This window comes from Magnolia sinica, chromosome 4 (genome assembly GCF_029962835.1).
Source record: "Magnolia sinica isolate HGM2019 chromosome 4, MsV1, whole genome shotgun sequence".
NCBI classification, from domain to species: Eukaryota; Viridiplantae; Streptophyta; class Magnoliopsida; order Magnoliales; family Magnoliaceae; genus Magnolia; species Magnolia sinica.
The window spans coordinates 112279840-112306474 of NC_080576.1; the positions used below are offsets into that span (position 1 = coordinate 112279840).

Here is a 26635-nt window from a genome sequence, read left to right on the forward strand (position 1 = left end):
TCCCCTGACGTCGAGATAGAGCGAGGTTCGGTCTTCCACTTGATTGTTCATTTATTCAATCAACTCTCATGTGCTTGTTACTCAGGCGACTGGTAGAGATTGAAGCTCTTACTCTAATGAACTCTTTTTTGCCTTAAAAATTAGAGGACTTTTAAATATACGACAATTGTATGGTCGAGACAAAAAAGATTAGAGAGAGATTGATGCAAAAAGAAAAAAAGACGTATGACTTACCACTATAGTGGGATTGTTGGTCTGGTTAAGAGCAACAGGGTGCTTCTAGGACCAATATTCTGATATGCAAGGCAAATGCAATGCCTGAGATTACAACTAAAGTCGGCCCAACCTATGAGCATAGGTGGATGGATTCCTAAGCTATGGTCTTCCTTTAGATCCGGCACGTAGGCACAAATGAAATGGAATTATAACTATTAACTACAACTAGGAGTCGGTCTAATGCATGTGCAGGGATAGACTGAAACTAGATCTACACTAAGGGTCCGTTGCTGCTGAACATGGAAGAATTAAACTTAGTTACATAAGATTTTGGATTCGGGGAGAGGTCTATTGCTTTGAATCTGCTTCTGTCATGTATATAGGTTACCAAGAGAGATGAGGGTGCTTTCACATGCAACTAAAGAGCGGTTACATTCATTGACCATGATCTTATTTTCATTGGAAGCTCAGAATGTGCTCTAGGGCTACCGTGGCTGAAATAGTTGTTTACTCTTATTCAGAGATAACCTAAATATCAAAAACAACCCTGAAGAGATGACTTGTCCTATCATGTCCTTCAAATCTTTGTGCTTGCTTCTCGACTATCTTCTCTGCCATTTACCTTAACCTGCACCTAGTCTGGACAAATTTTAGTACAAACAATGAAACCCGCAGCCATAAGGGAAGGATACTTTAATTTTATTTTTTATTTTTATTTTTAAATCAAATTTTAAATTGGACCATTTTAATTCCTTAATTATTCAAATCTTTTTTTATACAACCAACTCAACCTCTATAGCCTGTTTATGCCATTGGCCAAGCTAGGGAAACAGTCCATTGCCACCTTTAGTGCAAGCAGATTGCAAGATGGGAATTGCAAATCAGTTGACCTAAACAGACATGATGCATCACAAAATCTATCCCATTTGGGTATTGGGTGGCCCTCTTGTATATGAAAAAGATGGGCAGCTAAAAACTGACCAGTGCTCAACATCTAAGATACATTTGTGGCCCCAGAATCATATAATCTCCTATGTTCGACCTGCACCATTTTAAAATGGTGGTAACTATTCAACTGTACACATGGCATAAGAGATCATACGATTCTTGGCCCAACCGTCCATAGAGCATGAACTAAAAATTTCACTAATAGGAGATAATATTAGCCATTTGATTTTTCCCTTGGGTTTGGACACCTGACTATTTAGTTTTAACTGTTCATTGTTTTAGATATGCTCCACCAACAATGGGACCCACAATTTAAATGGTCTGGATGGTTGCACGTTAGTTGTTGGAAATATACAGATTAATGTATTTCTGTATAATGTGGAAACCGAAAAGTGCAAAATAATCAGAAATCAGGACAGGCTGAAACACGTCTGAGACGCTATCCTTAAAGCGTTATTTGTCCCTACTCACTTGAATTGAGTATGCTGGTAGGTTACAGGCAAATAGCTTCTATGATACGATGAGCCTGGTGTAGGTCTGCGTTCAGCAAACACGAAGGCCCACCAAATAGAACTCAATTACACACTTTCTAGTAATATTACAGTATAAAAAGAAAAAATCCCAAAAGAAGAAGAAAAGAAGAGAAAAAGAGTTTTGACTTCTGCACAGGTCAGTTCAAATCTTCAGCCACTGGTTCAGTTGAACCGTTCTAGACCACACCGCTGGTCTGTTCTTCAAGCTAAGGTTTAAGCCTTGCTATGTTGCTGGAAACACTAGAATATATGAGTGGAGAGGGGCTGGCTGTCTCAGTTCGTATGGGTTTGCTGGAGTGAGTTGAGATGGTTTGGAAACCCATCTAGGTCCTCCTTTTATAGGCTATGATGGCTAGGGGGTTATGGTCCAGAGACTTAAATTCCATTAAGTCATTTCTGGCTGTTGGAAAACTAGCCGTTTTATGGCCGTTTTCTGACTGTTGTGCATGGACCATTAAGCTGCTGCATGCTGACTGTTGTGAGACAACAGCTAGCCGTTTTCTAGCTGTTGGGCTAGCCATGCAGCAGTTATAGCTGAACCCTGCACTAATGCCTCAGCTGTTACAATTTCTGTTGCAACAACTCTTTTTAGTCCCTCTATTTATACTGAGAGATTTCTCTCTCAGTCCTTTTGTAACATCCTTGATTTTCACTATTTTGGATTTTTAAAAATCCATCAATTTTTATTTTTATTTTATTTAATTAACCTAAATATTACTTAATGACCATTAGCACTCAATGTCAGTTTATACAGGGTGTACCAGTGAAGAACCGCACAAGTCCGGTTAATCATGTAACGTCCTGTCCAACCAGAACAGTGTACTGAGGCGTCCTCGTAGGATTTACCGCAGGACCGTTCGTTTAAACTACTCATGGTTTGGTGCCTAAATTAAGTTAGGATTAGCCCATTAGAGTAGACTAGTTGGGTTGTGATTGGGCCAAGTGCGGGCCGTCAAGCCAAATGGCCATTTACACTTGGCAGCAGCCCGTGCGGGCTATACCGCGACATAGGAATGTCAGAAAATTATAAAAATTGAGGAGAGCATAGATCTCACTAGGCTTGGGGACCATCGCGGACCACGGACCCAATGGACACCCAGAAGTGTAATCTGGCACTTGCCAGATGCGCCACACCAATGCCAAAATTGGAATCTGGCACGTGTAAATAAAACTGAAATGTAAGACATTTCAGCTATCAGATTTCTTCATAATTTATGATGAGGGTCTAATGTATTTTTCTACACCCGCCCACAAAATCTGGGTCCCGATCGTGGCATGGTGACCATTGATCGCGAATCAGACCCGTGCGACCAAACCCCATATCCGATCATCCCCAAATTCTACATGGCCCTTTATCGGGCCATGGAGCACCTATCCTATAAGTTTCATGGCCAGAGGACCACCAGAATTACCTTAGTTATCCAAACAAGCTCTAGACCGCTCGTTGGTGGACTACTAGTTCCAAAACTATAGAATAATGTCCGTCTCATTGGGCTTGACGTCCATCGCGGGAATCAGACCTGGGTACGGTCCAGAACCGGTCAACTTGAGCCGAAGGATGAGTGCATGAGAAGTACAAATACCCTAAAGAAAGGAGTTGGAACTTAAGTGAATTAAGTCGTCCACTCTTATGCAAAGTTGAGAATTTCGGACCGTCGGTTTGCGACCAAACTTTACCCATGGAGTAAGGATATTTTTCTGCTCATATCCGTATAGCTGCGGCCCTGATCGACTATCGGTGACCGTTGAACAGACTTCTTATCATATCTGACGATCGGTGCATCCAAATGGCGGGCCGATCATATCCATACGTAGATCATCATTAGAGCTAGCTATCCTACGGTGTATATTGACTTGTACACCTCATAGTGGGCCCTAGAGCTTAGAAAAATCCTCTCATAGGTCTAGTATAGTAAAAACCTAACACTTGGAGCCATTTTCACCAAATCTGGCATTATAAAAAGCCTTATTTGGGGCACCCACTCCCTCATACGAATTTGTCCTAAGGGAGAGAGGAGAGAAAAAGGAGAAGGAAGAGAGGAAGAAGAGAGTGAAGGTGAGAGTGAAGGTGGACCATAGGCAAGGTGGGATCCAAGGGAGGTCAATCTTGCACCACCCTACCTCTTCTTCAAGGAAGACCCCTCCACTACAACCACAAGAATCGTCCGCTGATCATGTAGGTAAAACCCCTCACCCCTTTTTCTTGAAATCCATGTACTGAGAAGAGATTGACATGGATTTTAACATACAAATGCTTGCTTTAGGGATTTTGGCCGTTCAACCCCAAAAATCCATCTTCCTAGGTCGTCTTTCAAGCCTCCAACGATTCATAGGTGCGGACTATTACTCTTAGGTGACCTAGCACCAATTTTAATACGAGATTAATGATTTAGATTGCTTGGATGTTATTTTTAAAAGCCTAGGAAATCCTAGGAATTATATGTTGGTTGAAATGGTATGGATTTCTATGTTTGACTCTCTCTCATGATGTCGTTTATGTTTCTCACATGATTTGATGTATGGATGATCATATGCTCATGCCGTGTTGATTTTTATACGTTGTTGCTTCATTTTTCGTATAATTTCATTACTCCTGTGTATATGATTTCTCAACATGGAGGAAGTGTTAACTTCCTCAATAACCCACACCACACACATACACTTTATTTATAATATTAATGATTTGCTTGTAGGAAAATTTGAATTGTATGTTGAGCAACATGAGAACATGGTATTGAATATGTTTGATGTTACATTAGTAGTTGGCATGCTATGAGTCACTATTCCTACCCTTGAGTTAGTCAGGAACATTAGGAGAGCAAAGGTGGTTCCGTTGGTAGGACCACCTTGAGGCTAAACCCATGGGTTTGGACAAGTATGTGTGGGCGGCAGTAGTCAGGCTACATGGGTCACTTGTACCCGATGTCGTTCTGCCACATACTTGCCTGGGCTCGTGTGGTTTAGTCCACTGGTTGACCCACCTAGTTTGTTAACCTTGTTTGCTCACATATGTATGGAAACTGGAACACTCTACCACCGTTGTAGCCCATTAATACCGGATGAAATATTGATCCACAGTCTCGTGAGCCGAGCATGGTGGAATGGGACACTATGTCCGAGCGGTCGGCCTACGCTGGGGTGACGCTCCTCCCCGTAGTGACCGCGAGCGACCCCACATTCAGCACCCCCATGTGCTTGAAGTCGGGGATGGGAGAAACCCGATGGGGTCAAGGATCGCGGGGTCTCGGCCTCACACATTCGGGGGTCTTGGCCTCGCAACTAGTTCAGGGCATTTGATACGTGGGGTGTATAAGATTCTCAAATCTTCTGGATGAATGGACTTAACTAAGAACCCGGTTAACATCATCATTGCATGGCATTAGCTAGGTTGGCGACTCGGCAGTCGAGGTCGCACTGAGGGAGTGTTGGCATTAGCGATCGTTAGATGTTGTCGCACGAGGGAGCATTGTGGTGAGGGCATACATCATATCACCATGCATGCATGCATATTAACAAGACTAGATAGATGTTTATGATTGATTGTTTTTCATTAAATTCTTATTATAATTGATGCTTGTTACAACTTAAGACTAATAGCACCCACTGAGTTGATCACTCACTCCCACTCTGGGACTGTGTTTTAAAACACCAACCAGACCCATTCATAGATATAGGTGATACAGATTTCGTGGAGCCTGGTGATGCGAGTCTCGAGGAGGAGGACGAGTTCCCTTCCAGTTGATGAGCGGGATCCCATCGGATCAGTAGATGGGTCGTTGGATCGCCGAGCAGCGTCTCAGCTTTATTCCTTGGGACATGCCATTCTTTTTGTGATTTTGTTGGGTGTCACCTTGTGTGCCCGTTTGTATTCTTTTGAGCATGTATATATATATAGGTATAATTGATTTTCAGTAGACTTGTGTGGTTGTGCTTCATGTTCCAAGAAATTTCAGAATGCGCATTTAGACTGGATTAATCGCATATTAATGAAAACTGGTTATAAGTGACCCCGGGAACTCGGGAGTCGAGCATATGCACGACCTCCGATTTTCAGGATGTTACACCTTTAGTCTCTCTGCTAACCAGCCACCCGCCATAGCCACTTAGTCGCACCACGACTCGCACACATCTCGCTCCGGTTCGCTCAAGGTCCAGAAGGAGCGACCCTTTGCGATATGATGCGAACGTGCGATGTGCAAAGTGCGTCACTAACGCCTCTACAACCACACTGCCTCACATGCCCACGCCCTTGCACCGAGCCCGAGCCCGAGTCCAAATCCGAGTCCGAGACTGAGACCGAGCCCGTGCCCGTGCCTGAGCCCGAGCGCGAGCGCGGGTGCGGGTGTTCCAGTTCATAGTCCACGGACTAGGTAGGTAAGTATTATAATACTCCACATCCTTCATATAAACCACAGGTTTTTCTTTTCTCTTTTCCATGTGGGACTATTCCCAAAAAACCCGCAGAAAAGTATTTTTTCAAAACAACTTTTTATATTATATATTATTTTATTATTAAAATATTTTTTATTAAAATCAATATTTTTTGCAACAATCTCCCACTTGATTTTATAAAATTATTTTCTTGGTTAAACAATACTGCCAGAATAATCAGCTTATATGCATAAAGTAAGATATCTTTCGATTTTAATCTTTCCTTAGTGTAAGTATTTCAAAATTCTGTCGAAATGACTGGTAGCCGAAGCTTTGAACCAGTTATTCCTAGATAACAGAATTGGAAATACCACACACATATTCGCTGTGTTTGTTAGAGTTCCCACAATCTTGCTCAGCACAATTAATGGCCATGTGCTTATCCTAATTCGTGAACGATCCCGAGAGAAAACTCCTAAATCTCATGAGAAACGGCACCATCTCTACGTTCATATAGGTGAAATCCATCCAGTATCTCCGTTACTATAAGATATTTGTCCTTGTAGACTGGATTTCATTAAGAGTTCTAAGACTCAATATTCTATCGTAACGCTCAGCACTTATCTATTATGGATGAGGTTTTATAATTTTAGTGCTGAAAACTTTCCACATATCAATGACTTGTTCTTACCCATTAAACCCAAAATTAGAGATTTTCTAACTTTAGGTTGGATTACCATCACTGGTGGAACTTTGGTTGAAGAGTTTCAACCCCATCCCTCTAGATGTAGTCTTTACTACCTCTCTCGGTAGAGGTTTAGTGAAAGGATCTGCCAGGTTATTGCTTGATTTCACATAAGAAATAGCAATGATTCCATCTCGAATCAATTGTCTGACATAATCATGTCGAAGACTAATATGCCTAGACTTACCATTATAAGTGCAGTTATAGGCTCTAGCTAATGTGGCTTCACTATCACAATGTAGTGATACAGCCGATATAAGCTTTACACAGAAAGAAATTTCTAATAGAAGATCCCTTAGCCACTCAGCCTCTTTGCCTGTTGCAGCCAGGGCTATAAATTTAGACTCCATAGTCGAATGTGTTATGCAAGTCTGTTTCTTGGATCCCCAAGATACAGCTACACCTCCTAGGGTGAATATCCACCCTATAGTAGACTTGTTGTCCCCTACACTCGATATCCAGCTCGCATCAGTATATCCTTCCAATACGACAGGAAACTTTGAATAAAATAGTCCTAAGTCTTTAGTTGCTTTTAAGTAACCAAGGACTCTACTTATTGCATTCCAGTGTTCAGTACTGGGGTTACTAGTAAACCTACTAAGTTTACTCACAGCATATGCGATATCAGGTCTAGTGCATTGCATACCATACATAAGACTCCCTATAACACTTGCATATTCTAATTGTACAACTATTCTTCTAGTATTTTCTTTTAGCTTGATACTTGGATCAAATGGGGTCTTTGCTTCTTTTATATTTAAATGGTTAAACTTGTTTAGTATCTTCTCAATATAATAAGATTGACACAAAGCATAACCCCCACAATGTTTTTTAACTTTGATACCAAAAATGGTATCAACTTGTCCAAGATCCTTCATTTTAAATACGGAAGATAAAAACTTTTTTGTTTCAGTTACACCTTCCATTTTATTATTTATTATTAACATGTCATCAACATACAAACAAATAATAGCGATGTAACTACCATCTACTTTAGAATATATGCATTTGTCAGCTACATTATACATGAAACCATGAGAAAGTATTTTAGAATCAAACTTCTCATGCCACTATTTTGGTGCTTGTTTTAATCCATACAATGATTTGACTAATCTACATACTTTGTTTTCATTTCCTGATAGAACGAATCCTTCAGGTTGTTTCATATATACCTTCTCGTTGAGGTCATCATTCAGGAATGCAGTCTTTACATCCATTTGGTGGATGTGAAGATGATGTATGGAAACTAGCGCAAATAATATCCTAATGGATGTTATCCTAGCTATAGGAGAGTATGTGTCAAAGTAATCTATCTCTTCTTTTTGTCTAAAATTCTTAGCAACTAGTCGAGCTTTAAAGGTCTGGATAGTCCCATCAATGTGATATTTCTTCCTAAATACCCACCTACAACCTATGGGTCTAGAACCTGGAGGTAAGTTAACTAGTTCCCATGTTTGATTTGATAGTATCGATTCCATTTCATCGTTTATAGCTTCTTTCCAGAAAGCTGAGTCTCTAGAAGATATGGCCTCTTTATATGTTTTAGAAACATCTTGTATAGTCATTACTATAGGTATTTTTCTTATGACATTTTCTCTATCTCCTTCTACAAGATGAAAAATGACACGTTGTGAGTTTATATAGTTATCTCCTAGACTTTTCTCTATTCTTGTCCTTTGACTTCTACGAGGCTCAATAGGAACTTCCATCATCTGTGGAGCTGTGCTATCTGGTTCTCTATTAGGAGTTTAGATTTCATTATCCTTTGACTCCAAGGATAGTGAATTTTTAAAGAACTCAACATCTCTTGATTCTATTATTGTATTAGATTCTATGTCTAGAAATCTATAAGCCTTAGTATTTTGTGCATACCCTACGAAGGCGCACTTAATAGCTCTTGGTCCTAACTTAGTTCTTTTTAGATCAGGGGTTCTGCAATATACAAGACACCCCCACACTTTTAGATATCCTAGGTTAGGTTTTTTACCTCTCCATGTTTCATATGGAGATATTTTATATTTTTTAGATGGAATTCTGTTTATTATATGGCATGCTGCAAGCAGTGCCTCTCCCCATAGACTTAGTGGTAACTTTGCTCTTATCAGCATTGAGTTGACCATTTCTACTAATGTTCTATTCTTCTTTTCAGCTATACCATTTTGTTGAAGTGTGTATGGCACTGTACATTGATGTATCAGTCCATGTTCTTCACAGAAGTTATCGAATTCATTGGAGAAATATTCTCCTCCTCTATCGCTATGAAGAATTTTTATTTTCTTATTCAGTTGATTCTCTACTTCTGCTTTATATATTTTAAACATGTTTAATGCTTCATCTTTGCTCTTTAATAAGTACACATACACATACCTAGAGCAATCATCTATAAAGGTTATGAAGTACTGTTTACCTCCACGAGTAAGAATGTCATTTAATCCACAGATATCACTGTGCACAAGATCCAATACTTGAGACGATCTTTCAACACTTGGAAAAGGTTTCTTTGTCATTTTGGATCTTATGCACACTTCACATTTTTCGGTTTCATTATCTGTGTATGAGATTAAATCATTCTTAGCCATGAACTTCAAGGTACTATACCCTATATGGGCTAGTCTATCATGCCACAGTCCAGCGGATTCAACCATATACGTAGAAATGCTACTTTCATTCAGATAAAACTTAACCATTTCATTATAAGCATATCCATTTCCGACAAAATTTTCATTTTTGGACAGAATCAATTTACCTGACTCATACACCACCCGTATGCTTGGTTTTCCCAGAAGATCCCCAGAAACTAAGTTTTGCTTCATGTCTGGGACGTGTAGTACATTAGTTAAAATCACTTTCTTTCCAGAGGTGAATATCAGTTCGACAGTCCCTTTGCCGAAGACTTTCGATCGGACTTCATTATCTATTTGGACTTCTTGACCATCGGTCAATTACTCATAGGTTTTGAAGGTTGATTTGTCGTAGCACACATGTACAGTAGCAGCAGTATCATACCACCAACCTGGAACTTTGCCTTGGATGGTATTCACCTCAGTGATTATAGCCACGATATTGCCTTCTTCTACTGCACTTGACTCTTTTTTAGATTTGCGATAGCGGCATACTCGAGCATAATGCTTGATTTTTCCACAGACATGGCATGGGCCCTTGAACTTTCCGTTCTTCTTTTGGATGTTCTTCTTGAATTTCTCTTTATTAGGTTTCAGGGAATTGTCCTTCTCGGGATGTTTGTTATTAGTGTTTTCTAAAGCATGTATTTGGACGAGGTATTCCCGTTATCATTTTTTCTATCGCAGTTACGGGATTCTTTCTCAATCGTGAGGTGTTTCTGGATTTGTTCCAGTGTGTAGTCCTCGGTTTTATGCAGCAACTTCTTTCTATAGTCTTTCCACATTGGTGGCAATTTGACGATTATAGCCCCGACTTGGAATGATTCAGGAAGATCGAATTTTATTGCTTTGATTTTGTTTACTATTAGCTGCAGTTCTTGGATTTAGGGCAACAGCGGTTTATTATCTACCATACTGAAGTCAAAATACCTGGCGATGAAAAACTTGTTGGTACCTTCTTCTTCAGCCTTGTATTTGAATTCCAAAGCAGCTCAGATCTCCTTTGCAGATGACGTCTGCTGGTACAGATCGTACAGGCGGTCGGAGAGAGCGTTCAGAATGTATTCTCGACACAAGAGTTCGTCTTCGACTCTTTTAGTGCTGGCAGCTACTTGTTCAGGTGTGTCGTTGTCAGATGTTTCAGGTAGTGCTTGCAAATTTGGATATAATATGTAATAGATCTTCAACGCCGTCAGGAGAAATTTCAGCTTGTCTTGCTATCTTGTAAAATTGGTTCCATCAAACCGATCAAGACGTATCAAGTCCTGATTCATCAACTTGATGAATGAAATACTGTCAGCTTCCATCAGAAAAATAACACTTTAAGATTGTTGGAAATATACAGATTAATGTATTTCTGTATAATGTGGAAACCGAAAAGTGCAAAATAATTAGAAATCAGGACAGGCTGAAGCACGTCTAAGACGCTGTCCTTAAAGCGTTATTTACCCCTACTCACTTGAATTGAGTATGCTGGTAGGTTACAGGTAAATAGCTTCTAGGATACAACAAGCCTGGTGTAGGTCTGCGTTCAGCAAACACGAAGACCCACCAAATGGAACTCAATTACATACTTTCTGATAGTATTACAGTATAAAGGAAAAAATCCCAAAAGAAGAAGAAAAGAAGAGAAAGAGTTTTGACTTCTACACGGGTCAGTTCAAATCTTCAGCCACTGGTTCAGTTGAACCGTTCTAGACCACACCGCTGGTCTGTTCTTCAAGCTAAGGTTTAAGCCTTACTATGTTGCTGGAAACACTAGAATATATGAGTGGAGAGGGGCTGGCTGTCTCAGTTCGTATGGGTTTGCTGGAGTGAGTTGAGATGGTTTGGAAACCCATCTAGGTCCTCCTTTTATAGGCTATGGTAGCTAGGGGGTTATGGTCCAGAAACTTAAATTCCATTAAGCCATTTCTGGCTGTTGGAAAACTAGCCATTTTATGACCGTTTTCTGACTGTTGTGCATGGATCATTAAGTTGTTGCATGCTGACTGTTGTGAGACAACAGCTGGCCGTTTTCTAGCTGTTGGGCTAACCATGCAGTAGTTATAGCTGGACCCTGCACTAATGGCTCAACTGTTATAGTTTTTGCTGCAACAGCTCTTTTCAGTCCCTCTATTTATACTGAGAGATTTCTCTCTCAGTCCTTTAGTCTCTCTGGTAATCAGCCACCGGTGCGAAGTGTAAAGTGCGCCACTAGCGCCTCTACAGCCACACTGCCTCACATGCCCACGCCCTCACACCGAGCCCGTGTCCGAGTCCGAGTCCGAGTCCGAGACCGAGCTCGTGCCCGAGCGCGCGCGCACTGGAACACGCAAGGTCCATAGTCCACGGACTAGGTAGGTAAATATTATAATACTCTACATTCTTCATATAAACCACAGGTTTTTCTCTTCTCTTTTCCATGTGGGACTATTCCCAAAAAACCCTCAGAAAAGTGTTTTTTCAAAACAACTTTTTATATTATATATTATTTTATTATTAAAATATTTTTTATTAAAATCAATATTTTTCGCAACGTTAGTGCCATGTGAGGAGAATGGGTGACCACCATTTTGAAAATGGTGCTGATGTAGCATAGAGTCTAACCCATGACCAAAACTTGTGTGGTTTTCCTGCCGTGGAAATACACCGTTGGGCACACCTATGAATGACTAAGATCTTGCACTGATATCACTCATTGAGAGGGCCAAATGTGAGTGAATGATTACCTCAGATTCAGATGATTAGATGATCCAGCCAAATCAGCGGTAGTGCATTTGATGGCCAATGACCGAATGGCTAGGATCATCTTGTTCATTGATGGGGTGTTAGACTCGTCCTGCAGACGCACTATTCTTTGAGTGTGCGAGAATCTTCCAGAGGGCGGTAAAAACGAGAGAGAAAAGGCGAGTGGGCAAATGTAGCAAAAGGAATCATTTTGCTCACTGAGGAAGGAAGATACTCCACTAGCCACCACCACGTGGGTTTTGCTAGTGCCACATGCACCTTAGATGTCAGATATGTGCCCTGGTAGCCCACCTGAGGAAATTTTGAGATATACATAAGGTGACCCACATGACTAGTGGATCAACCTGATTTTTGGGCATGGGCAAACATGAGAGAGAGAGAGAGAGAGAGTTGACTGGATAAAAATGGATGGGCCGGGGACTGATCCAACCTGGCCCGAAAATTGATCAAATCCCTATTTCCAATATGAATGTTCCTAATCTAACCGTTGATCAAGTGGGCCACACATACATAACCAAATAGACACTTTAAAAGATGAAACCAATGGTTAGATTCATTGCCTAACTAAGGGTTGGAATAATATAATCGTAGGATAGAACACGTGTACATAAAAAGTCAAACGCCCGGCCGGTCTGGCTAAATAGACTAGAGCCCAACCGGGCTCGAAATTGATCAGGTCATAGATGCCAACCCAGTCCCAGCCCACGTACCCAGCTCTAATAGATGCACCACTACTCCAAACCTACCAATGACTTTAAAGAATGGCTATTGTGCTCGAATTCATGCTTGAGAGGTCGTTGGATCTGGTCCATCCATTTGGTTGGCTCTAATGTAGATGCCCTGGCATAAAAATGCAGGTGAGTTATAAAAAAGAAAAATAAAATTAAAAAAAAATCTGATCCTAGCCGTTTATCAATCTAGCTTTTTCTACTGGATGTCGCCTGGAGTGACTTTATCTAACTGCTCTTTTTACAGATGAATGGTTACGACAAGAAGCATCCGATGCTAAATGCATGTTTGCTAGTAATGATGATTTAGGTGGCTAAAAGCACTCACACGTGGCACATGCGGCGTTGGTGCATGAGAATCAGACTTCTCATTTGTTGGATCTTAGTGGATAAGCTGCGCGTCAAAAATCACAAAAAGTAGGATGATTATGGCCGTCCATTGCATGATTTTTGTCCGTTGAACATGAACCGGTGGTTGAACTTTTTCCATCCACCTATTTAATCGGAGTGCGGATCATATGTGTTGAATGCAAAGAGAATTCCTGCGCCGCCTAATCTTATTGGTCCACGTCACTGCTCGTGACATCATCAAAAAAGAATTAAAATAAAAATAAAAAAATAATGACATATGCGTATTTCCACATTCGTTGCCCTGCTGTTCCTGGGCTCGGTTTCGATAATAATGTAGTGATTTGAAAATTTTGTGAAGTTTTAATAAAATTTTAAGTTTGAAAAAAAAAATAGATTTTAGGAAAAATAAATTGAGAATTAGATAAAATTCAGAATTTGTATTTTGAAAAAATTTGAAAAGTTTAATAACAAGAATTTGTATTTTGAAAAAATTTGAAAGTTTTGATAACAAGAATGAGATTATGTTAAAATTTTTGAAAGAAAAATTAAGATTAAACAAAAATGGAGATTTTGACAAAAAATCGACATTTTGAAAAAGAAAATTGATATGTTTTTTTTTAAAAAAAATTTATGATTTTGGAAAAAAAAAAAAGAAAGTTCAAAAGTTTGAAAAAAAAAAAACAATGTTTGAGGAAAATAGAGATTTTGAAAAGAGTTGAGATTTCAAAAAAAAAAAAAAAAACAGAGCTGAGAAATTGATATTATTGCCCGAGTATAATAGAAGTGTAATTACGAGAATAACTTATATTGATGAGATTGATCAAATTCTATGATTAGGCCATGCTTTAGTTAATTTGAACGGTCAGATATGTTTGGAATATGCTAATTAAGATACAAAACAAAATTTAGCCCAATCTAATATAAAATGAATCAGCTCCATCCAAAACACTTTTTAAATGGGTCATATGATTAGTTTGTCTAGATATAAACGAATTTTAGGAAGAGATGAACGGAATTGATATTCATAAAATACATCAATTTCGCTCACACAGTGATTTATCTCTATTACTATTAGTATGGGACACTTGTGATTTGGAGCTTCACAATTTTTGGAATCACTTCCTAAAACAAATAAAGGTGAAACATATGGATGGTGTAGATCTACCAAAAATATATCATGGTGGGTCCTACACCGTTACGTAACACCCGCTAAGGGAGAGTGGATTAAGTGCGGCCCGCCCAACCTCACCGTTACGTAACACAACGCGGCGGCCCCAGCCTCACCCAACACAACGCGGCCCCCGACTGTGGGGTCCACCTTGATGATGTGTTGTATATCCATATTGTCCATCTATTTCTTCCACCCATTTTTGAGCGGATTATCAAAAATTGTGAAGATTTAAATATTAAGTGGACCACACCGTTCGAAAGAGTGGTAATATAGTACCTCATCATTAAAAATTACAAATGGCCGGTCGTAAGGTTTTAATAGTGTTTATTTGCAATCCAACTGGTTGATGATGTCAAGAAGATCTGGATGAAGGGAAATTACAAATATCAAATTGATCCAAAATTTTTGTGGCTTACAAAAGATTTTTAATGATTATTCATCATTGTTTTGATTGATATGGCCCACTTGAGATTTGGATCTTTTTATGATTTAGAATCACATCATAAAATATGATGAAAATACATATGAACGATGTGGATATACAGAAAATATAACAAGGTGTACCCTGCACTGTTAGGATAACACCCATGACGGAGAGTTACCTAAGTAATAGCTAATTTCCTCCCATTCCTTACCCGGACCACATCACCACCTTCCGTGGCCCCCTCCTTTGTGTATGTGTTGTATCCACACCATTCATCCATTTGGAGAGATCATTTTAAGACATGAGCTGAAGAATGAGGTAGATCCAAAGTTCAAGTGGACCCACCATAGAAAAGAATGGGATAGTGCCACCAACCATTGAAACCTTTTTAGGGCCCACCATGATGTTTATTTGAGATCCAACCTATTTATAAGTTAAAACAAATATGGAATAAGGGAAAACATAAATATTAGCTTGATCAGAAATTTCTATGGCCTAACGAAGTTTTTAATGGTAGGCATTCAATCCCACTGTTTTCTGTGGTGGGCCTGTATTGGCTCAAAGGAGATCAAACTTACATGCCTTTGCAATAATTTATTTATTATATCCACACCATTAATCCATTTGGAGAGTTCATTTTAGAGCATGAGCCCAAAATTGAGTCCTATCCTAAGCTTAAGTGGACCAAAAAAAGTTAGCAGTGGGACAATGATTCTCACCGTTAAAACATTCATAGGGACCACTATAGCATTTAATATCACAAATACCTAGATGAAGAGGAAAAACAAATACCATATTGGTCCAAAACTACTGTAACCCTCAGAGGGGTTTCAATGGTAGACGTCATTCTCCCACTGCTCTTTGCAGTGTAGTCCACTTGATCTTATCCCATGTGGGCCACACCACAGGGTGCAGTTGAGAGGGAATGCCACCATTATTTTGTACGGGAAGCACCCTACTGTGTATATGCAATCAAACTTATTGACTTGATGCATCCCACCAGGATGAGTGGACAAGTCAAGAATCAGGCCATTACAGCTCTGAGTTGAGCCCTTGCCCAATCAAGGTTGGGTGTCTACTCCCAACCATTTTCTTTAGTGGGGTTTACTTGAGTCATGAATTCTTCTAATTTTGGACCTCTACCCAATTAAAGGCAAGATGTGTCTGATGAACGGACTGGATTTCATGAAAACATCACAGTGGGGCTCACACAACTTGACACTATCAATCATCGAGTAACTCGGTTTGACTCACTATAAACGAAGCTGGCTCATCAAATATATTTTTAATGGCACAGTTCAAGATATCATCAAATTGAGTTGACTCGTCCAAGTTGGTTTTAAAACTATGCTAAAACTCAGTTATTCTGAGTCGAGCCAAGTTCTATTGTACATTTGTACTTGATGAGCTTCTAAAGGCATGATTCCAGTCTCCAACTCAGTGACTTACCGAGTTAACTCAGTTGGCTTGCCTAGTCAATGGTTTAGAATGCGTTTGTTCATTCTTATTAGTTTATTTATTTTAACAAGGCATGATTTTTATTATCAATATTTATTAATCATTTAAAATATTTTTATTTAATGATTAAACACCGAGTCAACTCAAATGAAGACTCACTTGTTTCTATGAGTTGACCCAAACCAGTTAGAAATCAAGTCGAGTCGAGTTTTTGGGTATTGAAACTATGGTGAGATGACCCGCGACCATGGTTTTTGTGGGACCACATGATAGCCCACAGATGAAAGGTCCAGATCATGGTTAGTATGATGTGTGTACAGGCATTCACATTACTCGAGGCTGCTGGATTCTCTCGTAATGACAACTATCTCCATTAATTTAAGAATATTCTTTTAACTCTTCTGGCTAATATGCGGTCTGATAGTTTGGAAATTTGAAAGAAAATGAAACATATGCGGTCGTGACTTATCTTCCTACACGTGTCACTGAGGTAGAGCTATCCATACCATCCAAATTGACGTCCCATTTTAGGTAGATAGCTATCTATACCATCCAAATTGAGGTCCCATTGTTGATGGAATCAAACCGTCCAATGGATAGTTAAAAGCATAGTTCCAAAACTCTCTAACTCAGCTTAGTTAACTCGGCTCGGTGAGATTTTTGGTGGATGATTAAAAATGATGATAACCAATGGTTCATAATCAATGTGCATATATGTTATTTGCAATGATTATAATTATAATGGGGTCCATTGAATCACTCGATTTGAATAATCCAACTATTAAATTTAAACGGATGATCATATGTAGCCCACCTGGTAAGAGGCTTACGTGGTCCCGTGGTCCAATATGCACTGCAAGCTGTGCGGCCTGCCTAACGATTTACTGTGCATGGTGAAGCATGCGCAATGGGCACTTTGTAAGATGAGCGCGTGTCGCGGAAAGCAATGGATGTGTCTGAACTGCTTATCAAGTTCAAAGATAAGATCACTACGAGACTGCTACTTGCAATCGCGCACCTGCTCTTACCACTTCGAAGCGCTCCACACCTGTCGACCTGGCACGATCTGCAAGATCCGTACCGCTCATGGGATGCATTGGCTGTGGATATTCCTTTGTCTGTATATCCGTCTGGTCCATTCATCAGGTGGGCCACACATGGATTTACAAAAAGTGTCCATTTAGACATAAGACAACCAATGGCTCAGACTCAATATATATGTGTGACACCAAAATGTTTAGCAGACTTTCCTGATTTTTAGGCTGGAGCACGTTCCAGAATGGCCCACTTACAAAAATCCCAGATGTTACGCACGTGTGCATCATCATGGACACGTTTGGGGCACGTGTATGGCGGCTCCAAATAGGATTCGTCCTCATCTGCAAATGTCATGGCACAAGGGATGCCACTTATCTTCAACAGGACTCAAAAGGGCATCGATCCGAGTCGCTCTTTGCAATGATAGATCCCATTTTGATAGCCTTCCTCGGGTCATTTTTAAGTGGGCCACTGCCAAGTGAACTAGCTCCAGTGCACTTTTACGTGTACGCCACGTGGAAACGAGCCTCACGTATGCAAGATTGGAGCCGCTCATCGGCACATCCCCTCTGTGAAGATGCTATTTCTAAAAAAAATATATTATAATAATAATAAAGAATAGAAGAACAAAAAAAAATAAAAAAGGAAGCCAATATGATCATCAAGCGGGCCAAACTCGACACAATGAATGAACGGTTGAGATAAATTGTCAAATGGTTTGAAATATATGTACATATGTGGCCCAGCTTATGATCGGATCTGGCTGATCTTTGAGGCATGCGATCTACACAATGGTGATAGGTTGATGAGTGGTCGATCGTGATCCCTCGCACATCTGCCTCATCTGGACTTATATGGTGCGAATGCCTATGAATTGCCCTTCTGTATTCCTTCAGTATTTCTCTTTTCAAGTGGCAGGTAGCAAAGTCATCGTTTGTAACGGATAGGGACGACTATGATATATGGGTCTTATCCACACCGTCCATCCATTCTTCCATATCATTTTAAGCTATAAGCCCAAAAATGAGTTTCAAGGCTCAAGTGGACCACACAGCGAGGATCAAACACCTACCGCTGAAAACAATTTCGAGACCACAAAAGTTTTGGAATAAAAAACGATATTTGTGTTTTCCATGTCTATGTGACTTTATGAACAGGTTGGATGGCAATTAGCCATCACGGTGGGCCATAAGAAGGTTTCAACGGTGAGCATCATTATCCTATTGTGTTGTCCACTTGAGCATTGGATCTACCTCATTTTTAGGTTTAAACCTAAAATGATATGGAAAAATGGATGGACGGTGTGGATGAAACCCATACATCACGGTGACCCTGCCCGCCGGGGTAGTATCTAATCCGCTTCCTTTGGATGAACCATTCCTGTACAACGGTATTTGTATACGTGTACGGTGGAGATTGGGAGTGGCCACAAACTGGGGTCCTTGGTGCAATTTCTTAAGATCAAGACCACAAATTGGGTGGACCACCGCAACTCATTGTATGGCTGAAATGTGTGGGTCAGGCTGGTCGCCAACTTGCATGGTGGAGATTGAGAAAAGACCACAAACACTGGTATGTTCAGTACCTGTGTGAGATCACAGACGTTCATCACGTGGTTCCATTGGTGTCTGTTCCTTCTCCAGTAGGATCTTTCGGGTCAAAATCAGATGGATGGACAGCCTGATGAGAGTACCCCACCTGATAGGTGCTTAATGGATCATGAACCAGGTCGATCGATGGCCCCAGATCTCGCTCACAGCACCACGTCGGTGCTCAGATAAGTGGATTGGCCTGATTCTTGAGGCAGGGCTTCTAAATGTCAGGTGTCAACTCATGGATGGCTTGGATCCTACACGCGTGCTCCAACTAGCACGTAAGTAGGCCTGCCTATATAACACATTGTCTATCACCAAAATTTCAAATATTTACACGGTAATTCTTGTATTACAAAAGTGAAAACTGAAAACCATCGAATTTTTCATCTCCAGGGACGCAAGCAAGCATGCATCGAACCGGAGACCCGTGGCACACGTGTATGACGTCAATACCATTCATCCAGAGGACCCCACTATGAGTAGATCATGATGTAGCTCCACTTATGATGATCTAACCATTGGAGAAGCGTTTAGAGGAAAATAAACGGCCAAGAGCAACATTCTTCCATTTAACCACTCAAAAGCCACTGACCGATATGATTTTCGCACCGTGTCCTATCTATGACCTAGCCCACTATATGAACGGTCCAGATTTCGCAAAACATCTCATGGGATGGACCCCAGACCATCACGTCTACTGAAATTCTTGTAAGGGTACCAACTAGCCAAACACACATATGCACATAGGTTGACCCCACTCATGGCTGCTAGCAACCAATAGAAATAGTCCAAGTGGCTCTTATTCAATTCCTTAGCAAACCATCCAACCCTTCCACCCATCTTGGTCCAATGATCAACGGCTGTAATCAAGAAGATACTAAGGAAGTTGGAGGCCCCAATCACACTCAAGTAGAATGCAATGCCCAAACTCCTCATGGAATCAGGCACTTGATCATAGAAAAATTCCTGGAGGCCCACCAAAGTGAAACCATCTCCTACACCAATGATCATGAACTGTGGGGCCAACCAAAAGACACTCATGGAAATTGGGCCCTTTTGCTGCCCACCGTTGATTTCCCTCTCCACAACACTAAGCCTTTTGCTTTCTACAATGGCGGCTATGACCATTGCCAATGCAGAGAGTGCCATACCAATTCCAATCCTTTTGAGAAGGCTAATGCCCCTCTCATTGCCTGTGACCCCACGCAAGACTGGTACAAGAATCTTATCGTAGATGGCTATGGTCATGATCATGGCGATCGCGCCGATAATGGAAATGGAGGCTGGTGGGACCACGAAATGGACGGTTAGATTTCGATCCATGGTGGTTCCTTGTTTGATGAAGAAGGTTGTGGCCTGGGCCATGCAGACGCCGAACATCAATGTGGTTAACCATATGGGGAACATGTTGAGGAGGAGCTTGACCTCCTCGACTTGGGTCACCGTAGCTAATCGCCATGAACTTGGGTCGTTGATCAATCCATTATCTCCGTGGCTTTCGATGATTGCAGCTTTATCTAGGCACCTGCAATAAATATGTATTAGGAGTTAATTAACTAATTAGTAAAATTTATATATTATTATATTAATATTTTTAATAAGTTTTTATTCTTCAAGTTTGTAAAGATAAAATCTGTTTGATTTCAAGAGTAAATCAATATTAGCTCCATGATAAACGGAATCTATTTCAACACTAAGATCAGGGATCATGTGCCCATGTGACGTGGGTGGGTGTAAGTATAAATAAATAGTACTGTGCATAAAGCATTGGAAATTGAGTGGGTCTACATGTGGAATCAAACATTCTCTCTTACTTATGATTGGATCCATGATCTAAGACAAGCAATTAGAAATAAATGTGAATTGATTCTAGTTCAACTGTGGATTTGGTATGATATTATTTTCCATTGAGGATTATAGTCTTGAAGGTTTTGTAATGAATCTATTAGATTGGAGGGTATAAATTGAGTTAGAAAGGAGCGTCATAATTTGATACACCTCAATTTCATTATAACAAAAGAAAGAGTAGAGTTGATCTTCAATTGGGATTTTTTATTATTTTTTTTTTTTTAAATTGAAAACCATAAATATAACGGTAGAGTTTTGATCTAAGACATTTTTTTTTTCACTCTCAAGCTATAGCTCTAGAGAAATATTTTCTCTCTTAAAAACCCTGGTCCACTAAATTTCGATATCTCAGTGTTTGGAATTTTCTTCCTTCAGAGTTGACAACTAACATTTTTATCATGCTTTTCTTCATCTTGTTACATGTTTCCATGCAGCAAAAATTATTATTTTGGTTTAGCATTCAAGGTAATCTCACTCTTAAAATTTTTAAATTAACACATTTTTTTAGCATTTCTACTTCTAAGGGCATCATGATTTTAACTCAAATTCAAAATTGAAGCCTTAATTGCAGTCGTTTTTGTTTCAATTATTGCTAAAGTAATAACAATAGTAATTTTTTATGATACGGATTTGTTTTTATTGAAACTATCCCGTAAAATTTCATAAATTTTGCACCAAATGAAAAACTATGTATTTCATAGCAAGGTTTATACGATTGAAACTCTTGTGAGTCTACCACTGAGCCATGAATGGAGCCCCTATAAATAAGAGCTTATTATTTCTTTTAAAAAAATTAACTTTTTTGTTTTTTTTAATTAGATCGTTTGGGTTTAGTTTAATATCTGTTAGTTTAGATATAAGAGTTTAACTTCTTAATTCTTTGGGGAATGAAAGTTTACTTCTTTAGTAAGAGTTTCTTGTGCTAAATCATATAGGTGTTTACTCGGGTGGTAGACTCTCAGGAGTTTCAACACCCAGTCAAGGGTTCGAGTATCCATAGGTGGTAAAATTCCACTAACTTGAGTGTGTGGGGGTGTGTGTGCATCTGTAAAAATAATAATAATAATAATAATAAATAAAAATCATATAGACGTTTTACTCTCTGTCACATCTCTCCACATGATAGACAGTTTATAACAAAGGAGAGGCCCCATATGATTGACCGTACAGATTGATAGTGGGCCCCGCATAATTGGTCTCTCATATTAGGGTGGGCCCGCATAATGGGCAAGCACTGCATGGTGGAAAGTTCACATTAAAGGCGGGTCCTGCATGATAGATAATCCACATGATCAAACGTTGGACATGAAGGACGAACATCCAAGGTTGGGCCCAACATGATGGATGACCCAATCAAGGTGGGCCCCACATAATGGGTGGTCCAAATTAAAGGTTAACTCAAAATGATGAATGACCCAAATCCAAGGTGACCCCACATGATGCACTCCACTTTGAAGTTGGGCCCTGCATGATGGACAGTCCACGTTCAAATGGACCCACATGATGGACAATTCACATCTACTGTCTAACATGATAATCCGCCCACATTTAAGGTAGGCCCTGTATGATGAATGACTCACATCAAGGAGGGCCCCACCTAATGGACGATCCACATTATAGGTCAACTCCTAACAATGAATGACCCACATCCAAGGTGGGCCCTGCATGATAGATGGCCCACTTCAAAGTTAAGCCCTACATGATGAATGACCTACATTAAAAGTGCGCCGGGCATAATAGACTATCCTTTAAAAATAAATAAATAAATAAAAACTTATTTTGAATGTTTACCAAATGTTTTTATTCAAGTAAAATCTTTTTTCGATTTTGAAAATTTGATTTCACCATAGGAGCTTATCATAAAACAAGAGCTAGAACAAAAAATTATAATTCTTTAATTCTTGTTTAAGTAGCCCTTATCAGATTAGGTAAGAGTTGTCAAACAGTCCAAAGTGAATGAGGTGATTCAGCAAGTTCTACATATGTGAAACCAATTCACATTCAGAAATTTGAAGTGGACTCTGCTCAAAATCTAACTGAGTCGATCAGCTCATTTTCAAGTTGAATCAATGAGTGTCAGAGCTAATGCATTGCACATGATCCCCCATTTGCACAGTAGGAGCAACCCGAAATGAGGGACCCAAAATCCTCTACACGAGGTCTTGTACCTGAGCTCTATGGGGCCAGGATGTTGTGTGTGAGGAACGCACTCCGTCCATCAGGTGGAACCCATCATTTTCACCTTTAATCCAAAAAATCAGTCTGATCCAAAAATTAGGTGGACCACACCCATGAGATCAATGTAAAATCATTCCTAAAACCTATATATCCATGTTGTGTGGCACAGTTGAGCTTCAGATCAGTCTGATTTTTGGATTATCACTTCATCATGTATTGCCGTACCTAATGAACTGATCGGATTGGATATATTCTCTACGGTGCTCCCATACAGCATTGCAAAGTTCCCTTTCCTCATTTAACATGACTGGTTTAGCTGCCAATGGGCTGAACTGGCCCATCAAGATCCAAGATCCAGGCCCAGGCCTAAAATTTAAGCCGTTTTAATAACAGGCCATTCTAACAGGATCCGTTTAAGAACCTGTCGGCCCAGCCCATTTAGTATTTCAAGGCAATTTTTGTCACAGACCATACAAATGAACGACCCAGATCTTAAACGAAAGTGGGCCAGCTTGAACAAACCCGACCCGGCCCGTCAGGCCCACTAACAACTCTAATTTCTGTGATTCATTCCCACTTCCTCTAATCAAAGTTCCTTATACTCACCTGAGCTTGTTTGTATGGGAGAGAAGCCTTTTGTGGGCCCTTTGTGATATGGGGCCCTCGTACAGTCGTTGATTAGTACTGTTGAGATTTCTCTTGATGATGGCAGCATAGAAAACTTGGAAGATGGGTAACAGGTTCCTGTTGGGTGATCTATACCGATAAAACGACTTCCCGATGATGAAAATAACGGTGCAGATAATCATTACTGATGTTAGGATGATGTCCCCAAATCCCCAGCTGACATGGTCTTGAACGTAAACGATAATCGTAACGCCGAGCATATTACCCAAAGAAAGGACGGCATTCCACAAGTTGAAGTAGGACATCCTCTTCTTCCTCTCGTCGGCATGATCATCGTCGAACTGATCAGCCCCGAAGCTTTCTAATGATGGTTTGTGGCCCCCAGTTGCTACTGAGATCATGTACATTGCGACGAAGAAGACCGCTACGTGCAGCTTCTTGGATTCGCGACACTTGTCGATATTGCATGGTTTGAGGGCTGGGATGTACTGGGACATTGTCAAGAGGATGAGACCCTGTAGGCCCAAATCCAATCAGACTTTGATTTGATTTTTTAAAATTTAGTGTTATTATTGTGTGGTGAGATGCCTCTGGTGGAGAAAAAAGATAAGTGGGACCATACTTCAGTTATATAGACCACTTATGTAGTGGGCCAAAATGTTGATGGTGGATGCTCCAAAACTACTAAAAATTGTAAGATCTGAGCCATCCAATGTCTAGATTTTTTCCTCTAATGGTACTGTTGTTTTCCCTACTGTTTATTTGTGGGCTGGTGATCTGAAGGTTAAGATCTTCAAACAAGAAATCTTTTTGGAGCATCTTCCAATTCTCATCAGGCTATATTTGGAAATCATGGATTCCATGCCAAACAACAAAAAAAAAAAGGGTTCTCGCTTAATGTGACAGTTTATGCTGTTTGGATTGCAAAGAAATGCTAAGCTGAATGTTACAAAGAGAAATACGTACAAATTCCACCATACCTATTAAGCAAGAAGTCAAAATCATATTTCGTGTTTTATAATTTCTTATAAAAAATATCATTAGATAATTATTGTTTTTTTCTTCTTCTTAAAAAAAAAATAAAAAAATAAAAAAATAAAAATCTACCAAATTGTAGTTTGGCCCACTTATGTGGCATTAGGTTTCCTCTTGAAATGATATGCAACAATCAAAACTAAGATTAGGCAACCCCATCATAATATTTTGATGGGGCTGTTAGGCAGACCCCACATCTTATAGCTGGCCCATTTCATGTGTACCACTAGTTCCTACTACATTAACCCTGTTATATTGTCACCCCAAGGAAAATGATGAAACTATCTTGAGGAGAGCATGAGTTTACCATAAGATAGACGAAGGAAGATATGACGGTCATCAAGTATCTCCCTGTGTAAGCGTCGGCAACAAACCCTCCGATCAACGGCATCATCGTCGTGACCCCCGTCCAGTAGTTCACATTCTTTGCAGCTGTCTCTAGATCTTGATTGAGGACTTTGGTGAGATATATGATGAGGTTTGTTGCTAATCCAAAGTAACTCAACCGTTCACTGAATTCCAGGGCTGGCCCACACAAAACAACACAAATAAGATGCAAAACATGGTCTACTGCTGCCGCTGCTGCTCAAAAACTCAACGACTCGGTGTTCAGCAGGGTTGGGTCAGCTCAGAGACTTGAGCTGACTCGACTCGATATTTCATAATTCAAGTAATTAAAATACTAAGTATATCAATGGTTGTAAAAAAAATAAAAAATTAAAAAACATTGTGTTGAAATTGTTATTGCCACTCTAGCTAAGATCTTTTCATGTTGGGTAACTTATATTAATGATTATGCTAAAACACAAAGTCCTTTATACTTGACCCAAACACAATCGGACCTCCAAAGTATCCAACCTGCAATTGGACTTGAACCAAGGTGCCCAACACAAAGTCCTTTATACTCGACCCAACCAGACCCAACAAAACTCAACCCAACTCGCTGCAAATACATGTGATTGTTTCTAACCCTGCCTAACCCAACTTGAATTTTCTTAACCCGAAACGAACCCAAATTCAAATCAGGTTGGCTTTTTTCAACCCGAATGCAATTCAAGGACCCGACCTGACTAAACCTGGGTTGTGTCTATTGGGTTTGGGTTGACCCAAACCCAGTTGCAGCCCTACTACTAGGGTGTAGGGTGTATGGCATGTGGAGAGAGAAGAGGAGTGGAGAAAAAAGGAGAGAGAGTTGGCAGGAAAGAGTGCAGCTACACATTTGATGGCTACACACAAAGAGGGAGAAAACGGATTTAATGGTCAGCCTCACACCCCCTTTTCAGATTTTCATATTTTTACATTTTTCACTGGATATTATAGGTAAAATCTCACTGAAATTTAATTAATAAAATGTATTTATTATGAATTAATTAATATTTTCAAAATTTTACATATTTTGGTATAAATGAATCATCTTAACTCTTGAGATTTTGAGAACATCTTAATAATAGTCTGATGAATATTTCGTGAAAATATCACATGATTTTGAAAAACTAAATGATATTTTTCACAAAGGCGACAACAACAACAACAACAACAATGAGAGAATAACCTACAACATGCATGAATAAGGGTGTTATGGATATTATTCAGTACCTATAATGAAAAAGGATGCTTTCCATACACCAGTTGAAGCCCGGAGAGGATCTTTCCCTTCATAATCGAGTGAAGAATCAAGGACCCATTTCTCATTTTTATCAACCGCTTCAGATGGTTCTCTTCTTCTTTCTTCCAATCCTATCTCCATATGTACAAAGGGAGGATGTTTCCTTCTTTCTTCTAATCCTATCTCCATATGTACAAAGGGAGGATGTTTCTTTTATTATATTCAGTGTAAGAAGAGATGAGAGAAGATCTTGGTCAGTGATATGTGAAAGAGAAAACAAAAGAAGAGCTAATGATCTTTTGCCGGCAACAATAATTGGAGGTTGTCTACTTATATACTCTCTTTCTCTGTCGGGTGGGGTCGGGCTTGGGTTAGAAAATATAGCCATTTAAGTAAATAGGCTGGACCTAGG

At 39.8% G+C, this 26635-nt stretch overlaps 1 protein-coding gene across 1 annotated transcript in view; it reads right to left on the reverse strand.

Annotated features, from left to right (window-relative positions):
• Positions 1 to 26384, reverse strand: part of LOC131243851 (uncharacterized) — a 43985-nt gene extending 17601 nt beyond the window's left edge. The window contains exons 1-4 of the mRNA XM_058243465.1: positions 26214 to 26384; positions 24925 to 25142; positions 23562 to 24097; positions 19688 to 20454 (exon numbers count right to left, since the gene is read on the reverse strand). Coding sequence (XP_058099448.1) covers positions 19688 to 20454; positions 23562 to 24097; positions 24925 to 25142; positions 26214 to 26364 — 1672 coding nt within the window. The 5' untranslated portion in view covers positions 26365 to 26384. The remainder of the gene's footprint in view (positions 1 to 19687; positions 20455 to 23561; positions 24098 to 24924; positions 25143 to 26213) is intronic.
• Between the last annotated feature and the right edge of the window lie 251 nt (positions 26385 to 26635).